At 50.2% G+C, this 14320-nt stretch overlaps 1 protein-coding gene across 1 annotated transcript in view; it reads left to right on the plus strand.

Annotated features, from left to right (window-relative positions):
* The first annotated feature begins 1899 nt into the window (after positions 1-1899).
* Positions 1900-14320, plus strand: part of HYDIN (HYDIN axonemal central pair apparatus protein) — a 121722-nt gene continuing 109301 nt past the window's right edge. Inside the window, exons 1-5 of the mRNA XM_035543765.1 lie at positions 1900-2016; positions 2700-2825; positions 4126-4245; positions 6878-7012; positions 11187-11386. Coding sequence (XP_035399658.1) covers positions 1900-2016; positions 2700-2825; positions 4126-4245; positions 6878-7012; positions 11187-11386 — 698 coding nt within the window. The remainder of the gene's footprint in view (positions 2017-2699; positions 2826-4125; positions 4246-6877; positions 7013-11186; positions 11387-14320) is intronic.

Raw genomic sequence — 14320 nt, forward strand, 5'->3', positions numbered from 1 at the left:
TGACTGCGTGCCTGGCCTAAGGCATGTCTGAGGAGGTGGGAGGGGGTTAAGGAGCTCTTTCGGGGGGGCTGCTGGCGGTGGGCAGGTGGCCGTGGGCTCTCCCCAGCGGGCAGAAGTCATGCTGTGCTGCGTCCCTCTTGTCCCACCTCTCCAGGGAGTTGTGGCTGGCTTCTGAGCTGCCCCTTCGCTCCTGATGCACGGGGAGTGGAGCCCTGGGGCTCCATGCTGGAGGCTGGGGAGGGGGGGGGGGGACCTGGGAGCACGCTGGAAATAGGCGCCGTGGGCATGATGGACAGGATTAATTTCAAGTGGAGTGAAATTACGGCTGGGAAATTGTAACAAATAATCCAGTTATTCTCAAGACCCAGCAATAAAGCACGGAAATCCAGATTAATGTTGTATCATCCCCATTTAAATTTCCCTTGAAAAATAGTTATTTCCAGCTTGAAATCCTAGCTCTTTGCTGGAACGTGTCCCGTGCCTGCAGGACAGGGTTGTGCTCTTGTTCCTTACAAGGACAGAGGGGTGCAGTATCCTTAGGTATCTGGCTGTGCTTTTGGGGTCTGGGGCTGCCTTTTAGTCCCATCCTTGTCCTACCCGAGCACTGTATAAAGAGGCCGGTACCATGAACATATACAATACTCTTTGGGGAGTGAATTTAGGATCTTCCTGGGGCTGCTTTGTCTTCGTCCCTTTCCTGCACACCCCCTTTGTGTGGCTGGGGAGATGTGGGGAGGGGTGGTCAGGCTGGAGGGGAGCAGCCCACGGCCCTGCCAGCCCCTGCCCCTTGTGGAACGAGGGTCTGGAAAACTGCAATTATGAAGGAGTCTTAAGTGGCCCTGCTTTCACACATGTTGTGTTTAAATTTGAGCTAATTGCTCATGTTCTTTTAATGGTTTTATGCTCTTATTTCTACCGTTACAGCCTGTAGGGAGCTTTGGGTTGGGTGTTAAGTGAAAATTAGGGCCCTCATTCTCCACGGAGAAATGCTCCTGGGCACTGGGGTAATTTCATGCCTGGAAGAAATCCTATTTGCTGGATAACTTTTGTAACTTAAAACAACCAAATTAGCCTTGAAAAAGGATAATTTCCCATCAGAGTACGGAACTCTATGCTCCAGTAGTTAGAAACGTGGCAAGGCTCCTTGCACAAAGGGAAAACTTGGCTGGTAAAGCAGGACAGGGCTGACTTGGTTAATGTGTGGGGCAGCCCCGATGCCTGACTTGAGGGGGATTAGTGGTGAGGTTTTGGCTGCTTGGGGGGGCTGAGCAGAGCTGCTGAGAGCTCAGAAGTGTTTTCCTCTTCACTGTGCTTCACAAAGCAGGCAGGGGCGTTAGCTTTCTGCTCAAGAAGGGTGCTGCAGCCTGGGGACACGGGTGCATCCTGCGGTGCTCTGCGAGCGGGACCGTCCGGATCTGCACCCAGGGCCTCTGCGTGGCTCAGGGCAGGGAATGCTTGTCGGTTACCCGTGCCAGGAAGGAGGTGGCTTTTAGCCAGTAGGAACCTATTGGGAGGTGGTGGGAGGCTCTTTTTTTCCAGACATGAGCGTGGATAAGAGGAGAGTGGATGCTGCTGGGGATCCTCGTGCTCTTTTCTGGGTAGGAGAGGTCATATCTCCTCATTGTCCCATGAGAGTTAGGACAGTTCCCAGCTCCACCAGAGAATCGGATCTGGAGGCTTCAGGTCTCCAAGGGGCACTTTGTATTGCTGCGTTGCTTCCTCCTGTGGCAGGTGGATGTGAAATGCTCCTGTCCTGGCTCCGTGTTGCCCTGCGCTCTGCTCCATGATCCAGCCGCAGCCTTGATGTGGTTCTTGTGGTTCTTGCCTGGCAGCACTGACGCCTTCCAAGTTGTCTGGATTTTAAAATCCCCTTGCTGCTTCTTGCAGGTAACCCAAGACATGGCTGCCAGCAAGCTCCATTGCTCCATGGAGTCCTCCAGAAGTCCCGATGGTTTCCAGGGCAAAGCGGTGTCACCTCGTAATCGGCTGGTGGTCGAGGCAGAGGAGCCTGTGACAGTAAGTACCTGCTGGGGCCAGGCAGGAGTGCATGAGGCTGGGTTTTTTGAGCACAGATCCAGCTCTGCAAACCACAATGGGACGAGGACGATCCCTCATCACCCCCCGATGCCTCCTCTGCATGCTGGTGACCACCTGGTGCTGAGGCTCTGTCCAAGAGATGCCCCTGCAGGCTTCTGTAGGGGTCCATGAGGCTAGTCCAGGGAGCGAACAAGCATGGATTAAAATGAGATGAATGAGGACTTGAGCCTGTTCCTCTCCCCTTTGGTATTGGCACAGCGCTGCTTCCCTTGGCTCGCCCACCAGGGACATCTCTGCATGTGGAGGGGTTGTGAGCACTGAGCAGGGGGCTCTGACAGCTCCCCCCCACACTCCTCAAAGGCCATGGCTCAATTCAGTGACGCTAAAGAGGAAACAAATACCCAAAGAGCAGAAATCCCCAAACATGTCACATTGAATCACAACAGAGAGGCTAATGGGACAGGGCTGCTCTGTTAGAGCGAGTGTGTTCCGCTCTATATAATTAATTTACTGGTGATGAATATTTCAGCAGGTAACTTGCAGGGCTTCCAGGACTGTCCTAGTGGCTGTGAGCACAAATTATTCATTGGTGGTGCCTGAACAAGAAAAGCCTTTCTGGAGAAAGGCATTTCTGCAGCCCTGGCCGGTGTCTTGCCTTGCAGCTGACTCCCTCTGCCTTCCTGAAGGAGATGTCCCTCACCACCCAGCAGAGGCTGGCCGCCGCTCGGGACACACGCCGGCCCCACATTGTCCAGCTTCTGGACATGAGTGAAACCTCCCATCAAAAGGTAGCCTTTTCCTGCCCTTTTCCTTGCTGTTTGATGTGACATTTGCAGTGCCTCTGAACGCCCACATGGCTAGGTGTTCGTGCCCTTTGGAAGTGCTGCTGGTGGTGGGGTTCATCCTGCCTTGTGCTGGGGGAAAGGCAAAACGCTTCCTGCCCTGCTGAGATGTTTCAGTGCTGGACCAACATAAACCCTGCTGAAATCAGTGAGGTTTGCTGGAGGTTAGCTGCTCTTGCTGAGGCACAGCACTGGAGGAAGGATGGAGCAGGACACAAGCTGTCTTTTTGCATCCCCTCTCTGAAATGGCCACCTCCCCTCTCGCTTGGGAGCAGTCGCTGTCATGCTTGGGGTCGTGGCTCCCCTTGCTGGTGGCAGCATTGACCCTTGGAGTCTGTAGGCCCTATGCTAATTACTCAAGCTCATCAACAAAAACAATTGCATCAGTACTTTGGGCTGGAACAGCAGCTGGGATGCCTGTAGGTGCCTGCAGCTGGCAGGGTGGGTGGATGTGCTGCATCCACAGCAAGGCTCCTGCCTGCTCGAAGCTGCTTCCAAAGGGGCTGCTCAGTGTGCAACACGCTAGTGAGAGCTACTGAGCACAGAATGGGCAGCCAGAGACCTGTAACGGGTTGCTGCAGGGTTGCCCTAGACTGCGCAGGAGGTGGGGAGCAGCAGTATTAAATAAAACAAAAATAGAATAAAATAAATCATCCCTCCCAGTAAAGCTCATAGGAGAAGGGGATGCTGGGTTCAGGCTTGCTCAAGTTTCCAGTAATGCTGACAAGGGGTGAACCTTACGAGCATCCAGCATTCACCTTGTTTGCCTTTTTCCTGCCTCCTCTGTTGCTTTTTTGGCCTCCCCTCCTACAGTACCTTTTTGTGCTTGCTGGTTTCTAGGCTCCATATCCCTATAGGCTATTTGGGGACCCACGGGACTAGATTTGTCTCAGTCTTGGGATGAGTTTTACCCTGTCTTGGAGCCCCACACAAGCTCTTGGGCTTGGCTTCCCCCCTGAGTGCTCACAGCTGCCTTGGTAAGCACTTGGGAATGGCATGGCCACGTTAGCAGGGGGCTAAGCTGGAGGTGAGTGCAGCCTTGCTTTTGGCAAAGGCCTCCTGGAGAAATACCTGCAGAGATGCGTGCTTAATGTGCTCTGGTAACTCATGGTTGCTTCAGAAGGTAGGTGGGTGAGCTGCTGTTTCCCTAGAAGAGCTGGGCAGGTGCCCCCCCCCCCCCCAAGACAGTGCAATGCAGGATGCCCCTTCGTGTATCCCTCCTCTCACAGATGCCTTGCATCTCCAGTTCTCAGCAGTTGACCTGGATCAGAGCTTGTTCCAGCCTTTCCCCTCGGAGGTGGTATTTCAGAGCTACGTCCCCTGCGAGGTCTACGAGGTGCCGCTGGTTCTGAGGAACAACGACGTGGTAAGTGTGAGGCACTGGGGGAAGAGCGAAGTACTCTGCTGGGACACAGCATAGCAAGTTCCCTGCTGCAGCACGGCACGCTCAGAATAACACGTCTCATCTTCATTTTGTGAGGGTGTGGAAATCTTCTCGTGTTGTGGGGATTCTCCCCCTGGTGTTGGCTGTGCATTGGTGGGTTCTAACCCAAAGGAGCTCTTCCAGTCACATCCTTCCTCTGGAAAGCTCTGCATTGGTGGCATATTAAGGGCCGCATAGTTCTTTCCTTCTTTCATAGTGCTTTGCCTTGAGAGCTCCCCTTTGGGCTCCTGCTAAGCTTGATTTGGTTCTGTCCAGGCTTTTCAAAGATGTGGTGCTCTGCTTCCCTTTGGAGAACCACACCATGTCCAGAGCAATGTGCACAATGTGCTCTTGAAGGTCTTTATCTTTTCTTGAAATAACTCTTTGTGCATTTTGAGATTTTCCCAAGGGAAGTTGAGAAGGGACAAGTTAGAAGATGTCAGCATTTTTCCTTCCAGTGTAAAGAGGAAAATGGAGAAGGTGCCGGTTTCCACAGGGGAACGTTTGCTTGCGTGGGGCAGATACTGAGGGTCAGGTGGGAAGAGACCGGAGGGAGGGAAGGAGATGGGTGCTGGGAGAGAGCACTGCGCGTGTGGGGCCTTCTCTTGGCATGTAGCCGTAAGTGTGCTGGGAGCAGAGGCAGGCCAGAGAAAGGCAGGTGGCATCCAAGAGATGGCCCCATGGCAAAGAAGCATCTGAGCAGTGAGATGTGCCCGAGGGGAGGCCATGAACTGGCCCCCTCCCCAGTCTACCCGCTGGGGGAGACGGGTGGGCACAAGGGCCCTTGGGGGGATGTGGCAGGTGGAGGAGCAGTGAGAGAAGATGAGTGTGCCCGGAGACAACGGGGTGACTGCAGGCGCAGTGTGGTGCTTCCCTTATTCCCAGGGAGCTCCACTCCTGATGTCTCCCTTGGGAATATCAATAAGATGCAGCTTGGATGCCCAATATTCGCACAGTCTGCACAGTGATCTTGGGCGCTTGGTGCTGTGGGTGTCCTCTTTCCTGGTGAAGACCCCCTCAGTTCCTTTTGCTACTGCTCTGCATTGTTCCCACCAAGCCTCTTGGCTCTGGCCGCCCCGTTAGCCGTGCGGCACTTCAAAACGTTTGTCTCTGCCAAGTGTCGGTCAACAGGCAAACAGTTAATTTGCTCTATTCATGCTTCCTCAAGTGGAAAAGAACATCTGCATCAACATTTCTGCCATTCCCAGTAAAAAATAATAAACTTGTACAGCTGCACCTTGGGGTTTGTATGCCCTACTGGGGGAGACAATGTGTGAATTGTTGATTTTTTTTTTTTAATTTTTTTTCCCTGAAATGAGTAAGTTCTTGAAGTTATTAAGACCTCAGCCAGTGGACAGCACTGCTGTAAAAGCAGGATGAGCTCTAAGGAAAATCTTTGGTGTACTTTGTCATATGGAGATGACGATCCCAAGAGGGGCTGTTGTATTCTAATTGTGTTGGCTTTTGGTAGTGTCCTGGAGAAAATAGGACTGTGCGCTCCCATCGCTTTCTCACCAGGTTCTCTGAATGATGCTGCCTTGTACCATGCAGTAACCTGAGACTGCTCCGTAAAATCCAGTATGTTACGGAGGGGCTCTGCAATGACTTGGGTGCAGAAGTGTTTTGGTGTATGCATACTGCCCTTGTCTCTTGTAAAGACGCTTTTCTATCTTCAGGCTGCTTCTTACTCTCTGAGATATTCTGGGTGGCTTTTGCTGAAACCAGTAGTGTGTGCACCCATCTTTCCAGGGACTCAGTGACCAAAATGTGCATGTGGTGGGGAATGGGTTCCTGGAAGCCACTGCCCTAGGGTGTTGTGGAGAGCCAAGGGTATTTGGAGGCTTCAGGGCTGCCTTGAATGTGGGGTACCAGGCTCCTGAGGGTGATGCAGATCCGATGCATGTTTCTGAGCCTCGTGTGGGGTCGTTGCTTATCAGGGAAGCTGCCTGCTGGCTGAGACTGTCTGTTTCAGAGGCTGAGATGAGCTCTGGGGTGCTGGGCTCGATACCCATGCACTAGAGGACGCTGCTTGCTGTCTGGGGATTGTCCTGGGGGGCAGCAGCAGGCAGCTCAGTGTCCACAGGGACCAAGGCATGCAAAGCTGCTTGGCTGTGATCACCAGGCAGCCTCTGGGGAGCTGGGATAGGCTCTTAATGAAAAAAACACCCTGTGAGTTGGTGCTGGCTGTGTATCTCAAGGCAGAAAACATCTCTGAAGCCCATAATTGATAGGCACAGCCTGGGGGGAGGAGGTAATGGTAGTCCAGCTGTCCATCACTCTGGCAAGCTGACTGCTGTCATCTCCTGGATCAGCCTTCCCAATGGGAGTGTTGTGCTCCCTTGCTTCTTCACAGCCTCCTTTAGCAGCTCTTAGTCACCCCCTTTTTTTTTTCTGGGGTCATCTTTGCCTTCCTATGTTCCTCCTTTTTATTCCTAGTGTATTGCACAAATGTACCTCCAGGGCTAAAAGTGCTTTGGGAAGGTGGTTGAGGGAAGATGTCACCTGGACAGGGTCATGTCTTTTCTCTGTTTCCACCTGGGCTGCAAAATCCGATAGCTTCACGTTTTCCCTGCAGGTTCCTCGGCTGGTGAAGGTCATCCTGGAGAGCTCACCTTATTTCAAGTTGATCAGCCCCACTGACGTGTGCCGTAAGGTGGCACCTGGCATGCTTTCCACCTTCCGCATCCTTTTCACCCCTGAGGAGAACAAGGTGAGACCAGAGGTCCCAGGAGGTTGGTGCCTTTTGGTGGAGCGTGAACCCATGGGGCTGGATTTGGAACAAATGAGGAGGTGTGGGTTTATGGGTTTTTCCTGGTTTCAGTGGGGTTGTGCTGGATTCAGAACTGGGAGAAAGTCTTTCACCATGGTGGAGGTCCGACTCAAGATGTAGGCTCTTGTTTTAGGCTTCTTTTGTCCTTCAGCGCTGGAACATTTAATGTTTAATTGGTGTGGCTGTCTTTGTGCATGTTGTGGTGAGGGCTCTACTGATGGGCACCCATTCCATGCCACCGTGCTCGTTTCTGCACCAGGGCAAATGTGCAAGGTCTCTTGGGGCATGGCTGCTTGCTCATCTCTTATTTGCTGCTTAGTTCTGCTTTAATTTCACAATTTGGCCCTTCCTAGAAGAGTAGATATAGACAACTACAAAGGAAATGCCCTGTGGTCCTAGCTTGCTGTGCTTGTGGAATAATCTGTTCCTTTGGAGGGACTGAGAAATTATTTAACATCATTAATATTTAGGGTAAAAATTGGGTTTGCCTAGGGCAGTTCTACAAACTACCCAAGTGACATAAGAGTTTAGTCTCATGATGTAGGCTTTGTGAGGTACACTGGTGCCTTTAAAATGTGATTTATCAGTATTAATTACTGAGTGTTCACTTTTGGGGGTGGTGGAAGAGGAAAATGGGTTCTCACAAAAGGTACTTCAAGCTTAGAGGGGCAGCAGAGCAACGTAGGAACATCACCAGAAGCAGAAGTTGGGTGGGATGACCCAGACAGCACTTCGGAAATGCAGCACCAGCGTGGTCGGGAGGTGCACAGCGCCTTGCAGCTCCCCCCTGAAAAGGAGCTCTGGGTGACCCAGGGAACTGGGATGTAGGCACCAACTCCTCTGTTGTGGCTGGGGAAGTCGTCCTGGTGCGGGGCTGCTTTTATGGGATTTTCTTGCTCTCATTCCTGATTCACGGGATGAAGCACAGAGCTGGGCTGCAGCTGAGCCCTCAATAAGCAGTCATTGGGAACGTGCTGCATGGTTGGGCTGTCAAAATCAACATGCAGCCAGCATGTCTCAGCGTTCATTGGCACCTGTGTTGCAGATGAAATGCTCATTTTTCTGTTGGGCAATGTTTCCAATGAGTTAGCCTCTCGTGCTCTGCGTTACAGCTCTGGCTGCATCATGGGGGTGCCCTGGCAGCCCCCGTCTGGCTGGAAACCTTTGTGGAGCAAACCATCTGCAGATAGGGATGCTCGTCTTGTCCTTCAGCTTTGTTCGTAGATTAACTTGAAGGAAGGAGGCAAGAAGCATATAAAAACATAGCACAGCTGATTCTTTTTTTCCCCCCTTGCTCTCTACACTGTAGCAATACAATGTTTTCAGGCAATATCAGTTCAGTCTGTAAGGTTTGCAAAATTCATCGCTGATGCTCAGCGAAGACTGAATTTAACGCTCATTGATTAATACGAAATATGACAGGACGATGAGTTATTGCGTTACTGAAATTAACTCCTTTAAAATTCAGGCCAGCCCTGCTAGAGAAGCATTCCAGCCTGCAGCAGCTATTGCAAGTGTATTTTTGGGAAGAGTCCTGCGGGGAGGAGAGAGGACAAAAGATTGAGGCAAATGAAGCTGGAGCAAAAGGACTGGTTTCAAAGCACCCTGTGAACCAGTAGCTGAGGAAGGCAGCAGAAGGGTACTTGTACCTGTGCTATGCTATCATCACACTCCAGCCTCTCCTCTCTTAATGGCCCTTATTTTCCAGCCTTTATGGTATCGTGGTTTCAGCAGGGAGTTTCCCCTGGTAGACTTCCTACATTACCTCACCCTACAGGACTTTTTTTTTTGCCTTGCAGTTGTCTGCTGCAAAGAATTCACTGAAGTATTTTGAAGTTAGGTGGCTGACACCTGGGTTTGCTGGCTTCTTGGGCAGTTAATTACTGTCACAGTGCTTTCAACCTTAATGTGAGCCTGGGATGACATCCCTGATGCCAGCAGCTGCGTTCGTTTCAGTGGGCACTCATACAAATGCCAGCAGTCACACTTTGAGGGCTGGAGCTTGTGACTTATTACCTTTCAAAGGTGAATAAGGGAAAAGGCAGCGTTGTGCAATGATTTCTACTTTCCTTGAAACAGAGAGGAGTCGTGTGAAGGATGAGGTCATATTTTCATGGAAATCTATAGCCTAAAGCTGGGTGTAAACACAGCACAACCTTTAAATCATGCAAGTGATGCAACCCCTCTCTCTCCCAGGCAGGTGTGTTTAGGAAAGTGCCTTTAAAACAGTCTGCTGAGGGGTTGCAGTTGTGAAGCACAGCAGGGTTTAGGCCAGTTTCAGCTATGCCCTTAGGCCGTAGCTGAGTGGGTGGCAAGGCTGGTGTCCTGGTGGCACAGCAGGGGGTTGCAGCAATCATTGTCCCATTCTCTGCAGCAGACCCTGTGCGTCACCATGCAGGTGGCCCTAGTGCTTGTGCCCCATGTAGGGGTTTCATATGGGGCAGGTACTAATTCCTTGGGCTCTTATTTTACATCCCTGTTGATCCGCTTCCTTCTTACCAGTGACAAAGACTTGAAAATGAGTTCCTGTTGTTTCCCTCAAATACCTCTGGTTGCTGAAGTTTCTTGCCTCGTTATCCCACTGCTGATCTGGGCTCCTCGTGTCCACCTCTTTCTACCTGGCATCTGGAGGGGAGAGATAAGGAAATATGGCATGCCAAGGCTTAATAAGGCATGCAGCTTTCAATTGGATTTACAATGCCTGTGTTACACCAGGGTGGCCAAAATAACAACAGAAAGTAAATTACTTGCTTTATTTGCTAGTGTGGTTTCTGAGAATCCAAACAGCTCAGAGAAAGAAGTATGCAGATAACAGGAGCTTTAAATTGGCAGGGGCTGCCCTTCTCCTTTATTTTAGAAGGCTTAGGCTTCAAGACTGAGTACGAAATTGCTAATTCAGAAAGGCTTGCTGCTGCTGAAACTCCCTCCTGAAACATGATATTGGGTTCTGCAGATATTGCTGCAGTTCCCTTCCTGGCATTTTACCCTCTAAAGATGAGAAGCCAAAGCCCTTCTGCAGTTTCCAGTGAAAATTTGAGATGTCTAGAAAAAAAAGACCTTTCTTGATTCCTTTTTTACATCTTGGATGCGACAGCATCTGTTACTGCAATTCCAAACCCTGGCTCAGAGTGCTCTGTGCCTTGCTGCTGGAGCAAGGTCTGCAGCCTGGCAACGTCCTGGTGCCCGGGGCAGGGAGGAGGACGCAGGAAAGCCCAGGCACAGAGGGCTCTGGATGGGTTCTGGCGAAGGAAGCTCGACGTTAAGTGTAATTCTTACTAAAACTTTTTACCATTGCATACTTGAAGTGGTAAGGAGACAATCTCAAATGAGTTCAGTGCCCCAGGTAGGCATGCCAGAGAGGCACCAATCACTTATTACAGAGAATTTACAAGGGAGACATGATTAAGGCATCAACCATGCCAGAATATTCAGCGCAGAGGAAGCAAAGCTATCTTCTGCATCCCCTGAGGCTAGGATGAGACGTAGAGGGAAATGGAGATCAGACACAAGGAGAACTTTGTAAGGCTGGGTTAGAGCCGGAACGGGTGCTGGGAGTGGGAGGGAATTGTTAGCGCTAAAAGAGCCTGTTGGGGATCTCAGGAATAGTTTGGGTATAGGGCTGAGCTGCTTTTGGGTGGGAAGATGGACCAGATAGACCTTAAGGGGCTGTATCCCCGGCCTCGTCATTCATGGCGCTGCTTGGGTGGTGGTGGGGAATAAACACCCCGTGCAACAACCGGCCATCGCAGCAGCTATGGTGTCCAGCTTAGGTGCTTCATCTGAGACTGGCTGTGGGTCGTGTGTGTGATTCTTTTCATGCTCTAATCCCTTATGGGAAATCATTCTGTGTTGGCACTTCAGAATCAAAGCATCAGGCAATTTTGTCCTCTGATGGCATAGAGGTGGCTCTGCCAGCTTGCTGCGAGAGCAGGTGAAGCAATGGGACCGCTTCCTCTTTGCAAGTTAACGAGCCTCTACCAGTCATGCTGCTGGAATGAAAGGTCGTTAAATAAAAACTACTACTGCATTATTGAACAAAGTGACAGAAAACAGCAGTTTTCCTTCTGCTGTGGTAATAAACACACTTTTGCTGATCCTGATTCTTTCCCTGCAGGATTACTTCCATGAGCTCACCTGCATCACAGAGAGGGAGAAGTTCATTGTGCCTATCCGAGCCATTGGTGCCCGAGCTATCCTGGACTTCCCCGACCAGCTCAACTTCTCAGTCTGCCCGGTCAAGCACAGCACCCAGAGAACTCTGCTGGTTCGCAACGTCGGGAACCGGGAGGCCCGCTACCACATCAGCACCCAGAGGTAAAGGAGCTTGGTGTCCTGATTGTCCACAGCGCTGCTGTGTGATGGTGTCGAGAGCCAGAGCATCTATGCAGCTGTGTTGCAGCAGCTGGAAACGGGCAGGACATGGGGTTTGCAGTTGCTTACTGCTTTAGGAATGGTGCAGTCTTTGATAACAGCAGCTTGTGGAGTTCTGTACTGTGGTGGTGTGTATTCAGCACAGCATTTCACAAAGGTTCTGCTGGGTTGAAGGGACATGTGCATGAAGGCAACATGATGCCCTTGAGCTGGGCCAGATTCTGCATGGCAGAAAGCTATGGAAGCTCAGGTCAGGTAGACCTAGATCAGGGTTTGGAAATGGTTAGCTAGGAGCTGGTGAAAGAGCCTGTAAAGAATTTATCGCTTAGGATCCAGAGCTTAGGAGGCCAAAGCAATTGGTACTGAAGCCCTTAAAATAACACTGTGGTTGGGGACCTTAATTTTGCTGTAAGTTTGGTGTGGTCCCTGCGACCAAATATTAAGTGGAACGAGCTCTACAGTGGAGATGAGCAGACTCTGACTTCAAAACTGCTCTGCAGCCCCAAACGCTAGTGGGGGCAAAAATGCAGCAAGTAGCTAGTGCAGGGATGGGGGCCCACCAAAGGCTGGTGAGGTTTCATAAGCAGGCTGCTGGGATGCTGCTCCTCCCTGGTGCCTTCCTAGGGATCAGCTTGTGGGGCCATGAAGTGGAGCGGGGAGGAGCATGGTGTCTTTGGAAAGGAAAGGGGTATATCCTATACAAATCCCACGTGTATGCTGCTGCCTCTGCTGGAGCCTTGTAGCAGGGGAAAAACTGATGAGGTGCCTAGCATCTTTTCCAATACACTTACCAACTCTTCTATCAAGTGATATAACATATGTTGAGTGCTATGGATATTAAAAGTTTAAGTTCAGTGATCAAATACCGCGGTCCTGATTTGCAATAAGGAAATGGGAAGCGTTAGAAAAGTTTTCTCCAACTACAAAAAAAGTGGAGCTCTGGGTAACTGGATTCCGTGCATATGAAGATCAAAAGCTGATATGATTTCCCTTGTCTGTTGAGGGCGTCTGTCATCTCCTCTGTTTCATTACCAACTTCAGAAAGCCAGTTTGAAATTTCAAACAGATGATTTAAATCCTCGAATATGAGCACCATTTCATTCTAATTAAGAGTGGCACCCACTTTCATTCAGATTTCTTATGAGCTACTCAGAAGTTTCTGTGTTTCTGCTTTATCTCTTTTTGCTTTTGTTCACTGAAACGTCATAAAGAGTTCTTCAATGGGATCTTTTTGAAAGGTTGAGTTCCTCTAATGCCTGTCTACCATCTGTCTATGTGCATTCACAGATGTATAGGAAATGGGAGAAATTTGGGGAAAATGTGAGATGGAAATGGAATGATTTAGAATTGTCAGGTAGAATTGTAGAACAATTTAGGCTGGAAGGGACCTCTGGAGATCACTGGAGCAAATGTCCTGCTCAGAACCAGACCAGCATCAAAGTTTGATCAGGTTTGCAAGTGACACAGCTTCCTACTCGGGCCATTTTTGTGTTGAGTTCTCAGTGTCTTCAAAGTTGGAGGTTCCATTGCTTCACTGGCTTCCAGTGTTTGACCACCTGCATGGTGACGCTTTTTTTCCCTAATATCTTCTGAGATTTTCCGTTACTGCACGTTGTGTCCACTTTCCATTACCTTGTCCCTGCACATCTCCAAGATCTCCCCTGTGCCCTCGCTTTATGTAGGTGTAAGCAGCAGTGAGATGTCTTCATCTTTCCTTCCAAAGGCTGAGCAAACTTCCCAAGGCATCTCACCGTGCCCCAGCCCTACCAAGTTGGCTTTTACCAGACTCATCCTGCCTGCTCTGTCTCATCTGGGGAGCCCTGAGCTGGGTACAGCCTTCCAGAGCTGTTCTCCCAGGAGCTGAGCGGAGGCAGTAATCCCTTCCCTGGAGCTGCTGCTGCCCTCTTGTTCGTACTGTCCTGTGTGTGCTTAGCCACCTGCCCGTGCTCCTCTTGTCACCAAGCAGCACCCCGAGGTCCTCTTCTGCAGAAACTTTTTCTATCCGTCAGCACCCAGCCTGTGCTGCTGCCTGGGGTTATTCTGTCTTTCAGGGCCCTCAACCATGCCCGTGAATTTCCATGTTTGTGAGTGAGCCTCATCACCGCTTCTGATAGTGGGGCCCTGTGGCTGGCTCCTTGCTCGCTGTGCTGTGGGCACAGACGTATGCTGAGCTCCGAGGTGAGGCTCTTGCTTCCAGCAACCCCAGCAGGAAGGAACTGGCCTCCCCCTGATGTGACAAGGGGATCTGAGCCAGGCCGACACGCTGCTCTGCAGGCTAATAGATCATTAGCTGGCAATTGTCTCTGAACGAATATATTTACACCGGCTTTAACAAAAGAGGCCGATTTCCTGCTAATGTTAGGGGATTAATTTCCCTGTTAGAGAGGGTGGAACAAAGGCTTGCATCATTATTAACAGAGGTAGTGAAGATTTAGCTTAATAAGTCACTACCTCCTGTGAATGACTTTCATAACGACTCAATGATTAATTATGGTCACAGTGTGTTTAAAATAGTGCTGGGAGCTTTGGAAATGAATGACTTATGTTCCCTGTCCTAGACAGCTTAGTGTAAATATGAGATGCGGTAATCAAGAGTTATGGCATAGGTGCTTTGGGGAAGGAGTGCCAGCTTTATGGGCTTAAATTTGGACAATTTTATTCTGTTCTTATTTGTCAGATTATTTAAGCAGTTTAAGTTAAATGTATTTTTATTTTTTTTGCTAAATAAAGATGTCCTGTTGTTGCAGTCCATCTGAATGTCATACAGCATCTGTGTGTTGATATGTGCACATGCATATGGTAGGGAGTGGAACTGGTGGAGTAGAAGGGAACTAGAGACCTGTCTAAGCTTTTAGAGCCATCATCTGAGCTCTATCT

This window comes from Cygnus atratus, chromosome 12 (assembly GCF_013377495.2).
Source record: "Cygnus atratus isolate AKBS03 ecotype Queensland, Australia chromosome 12, CAtr_DNAZoo_HiC_assembly, whole genome shotgun sequence".
Taxonomy (NCBI): Eukaryota; Metazoa; Chordata; class Aves; order Anseriformes; family Anatidae; genus Cygnus; species Cygnus atratus.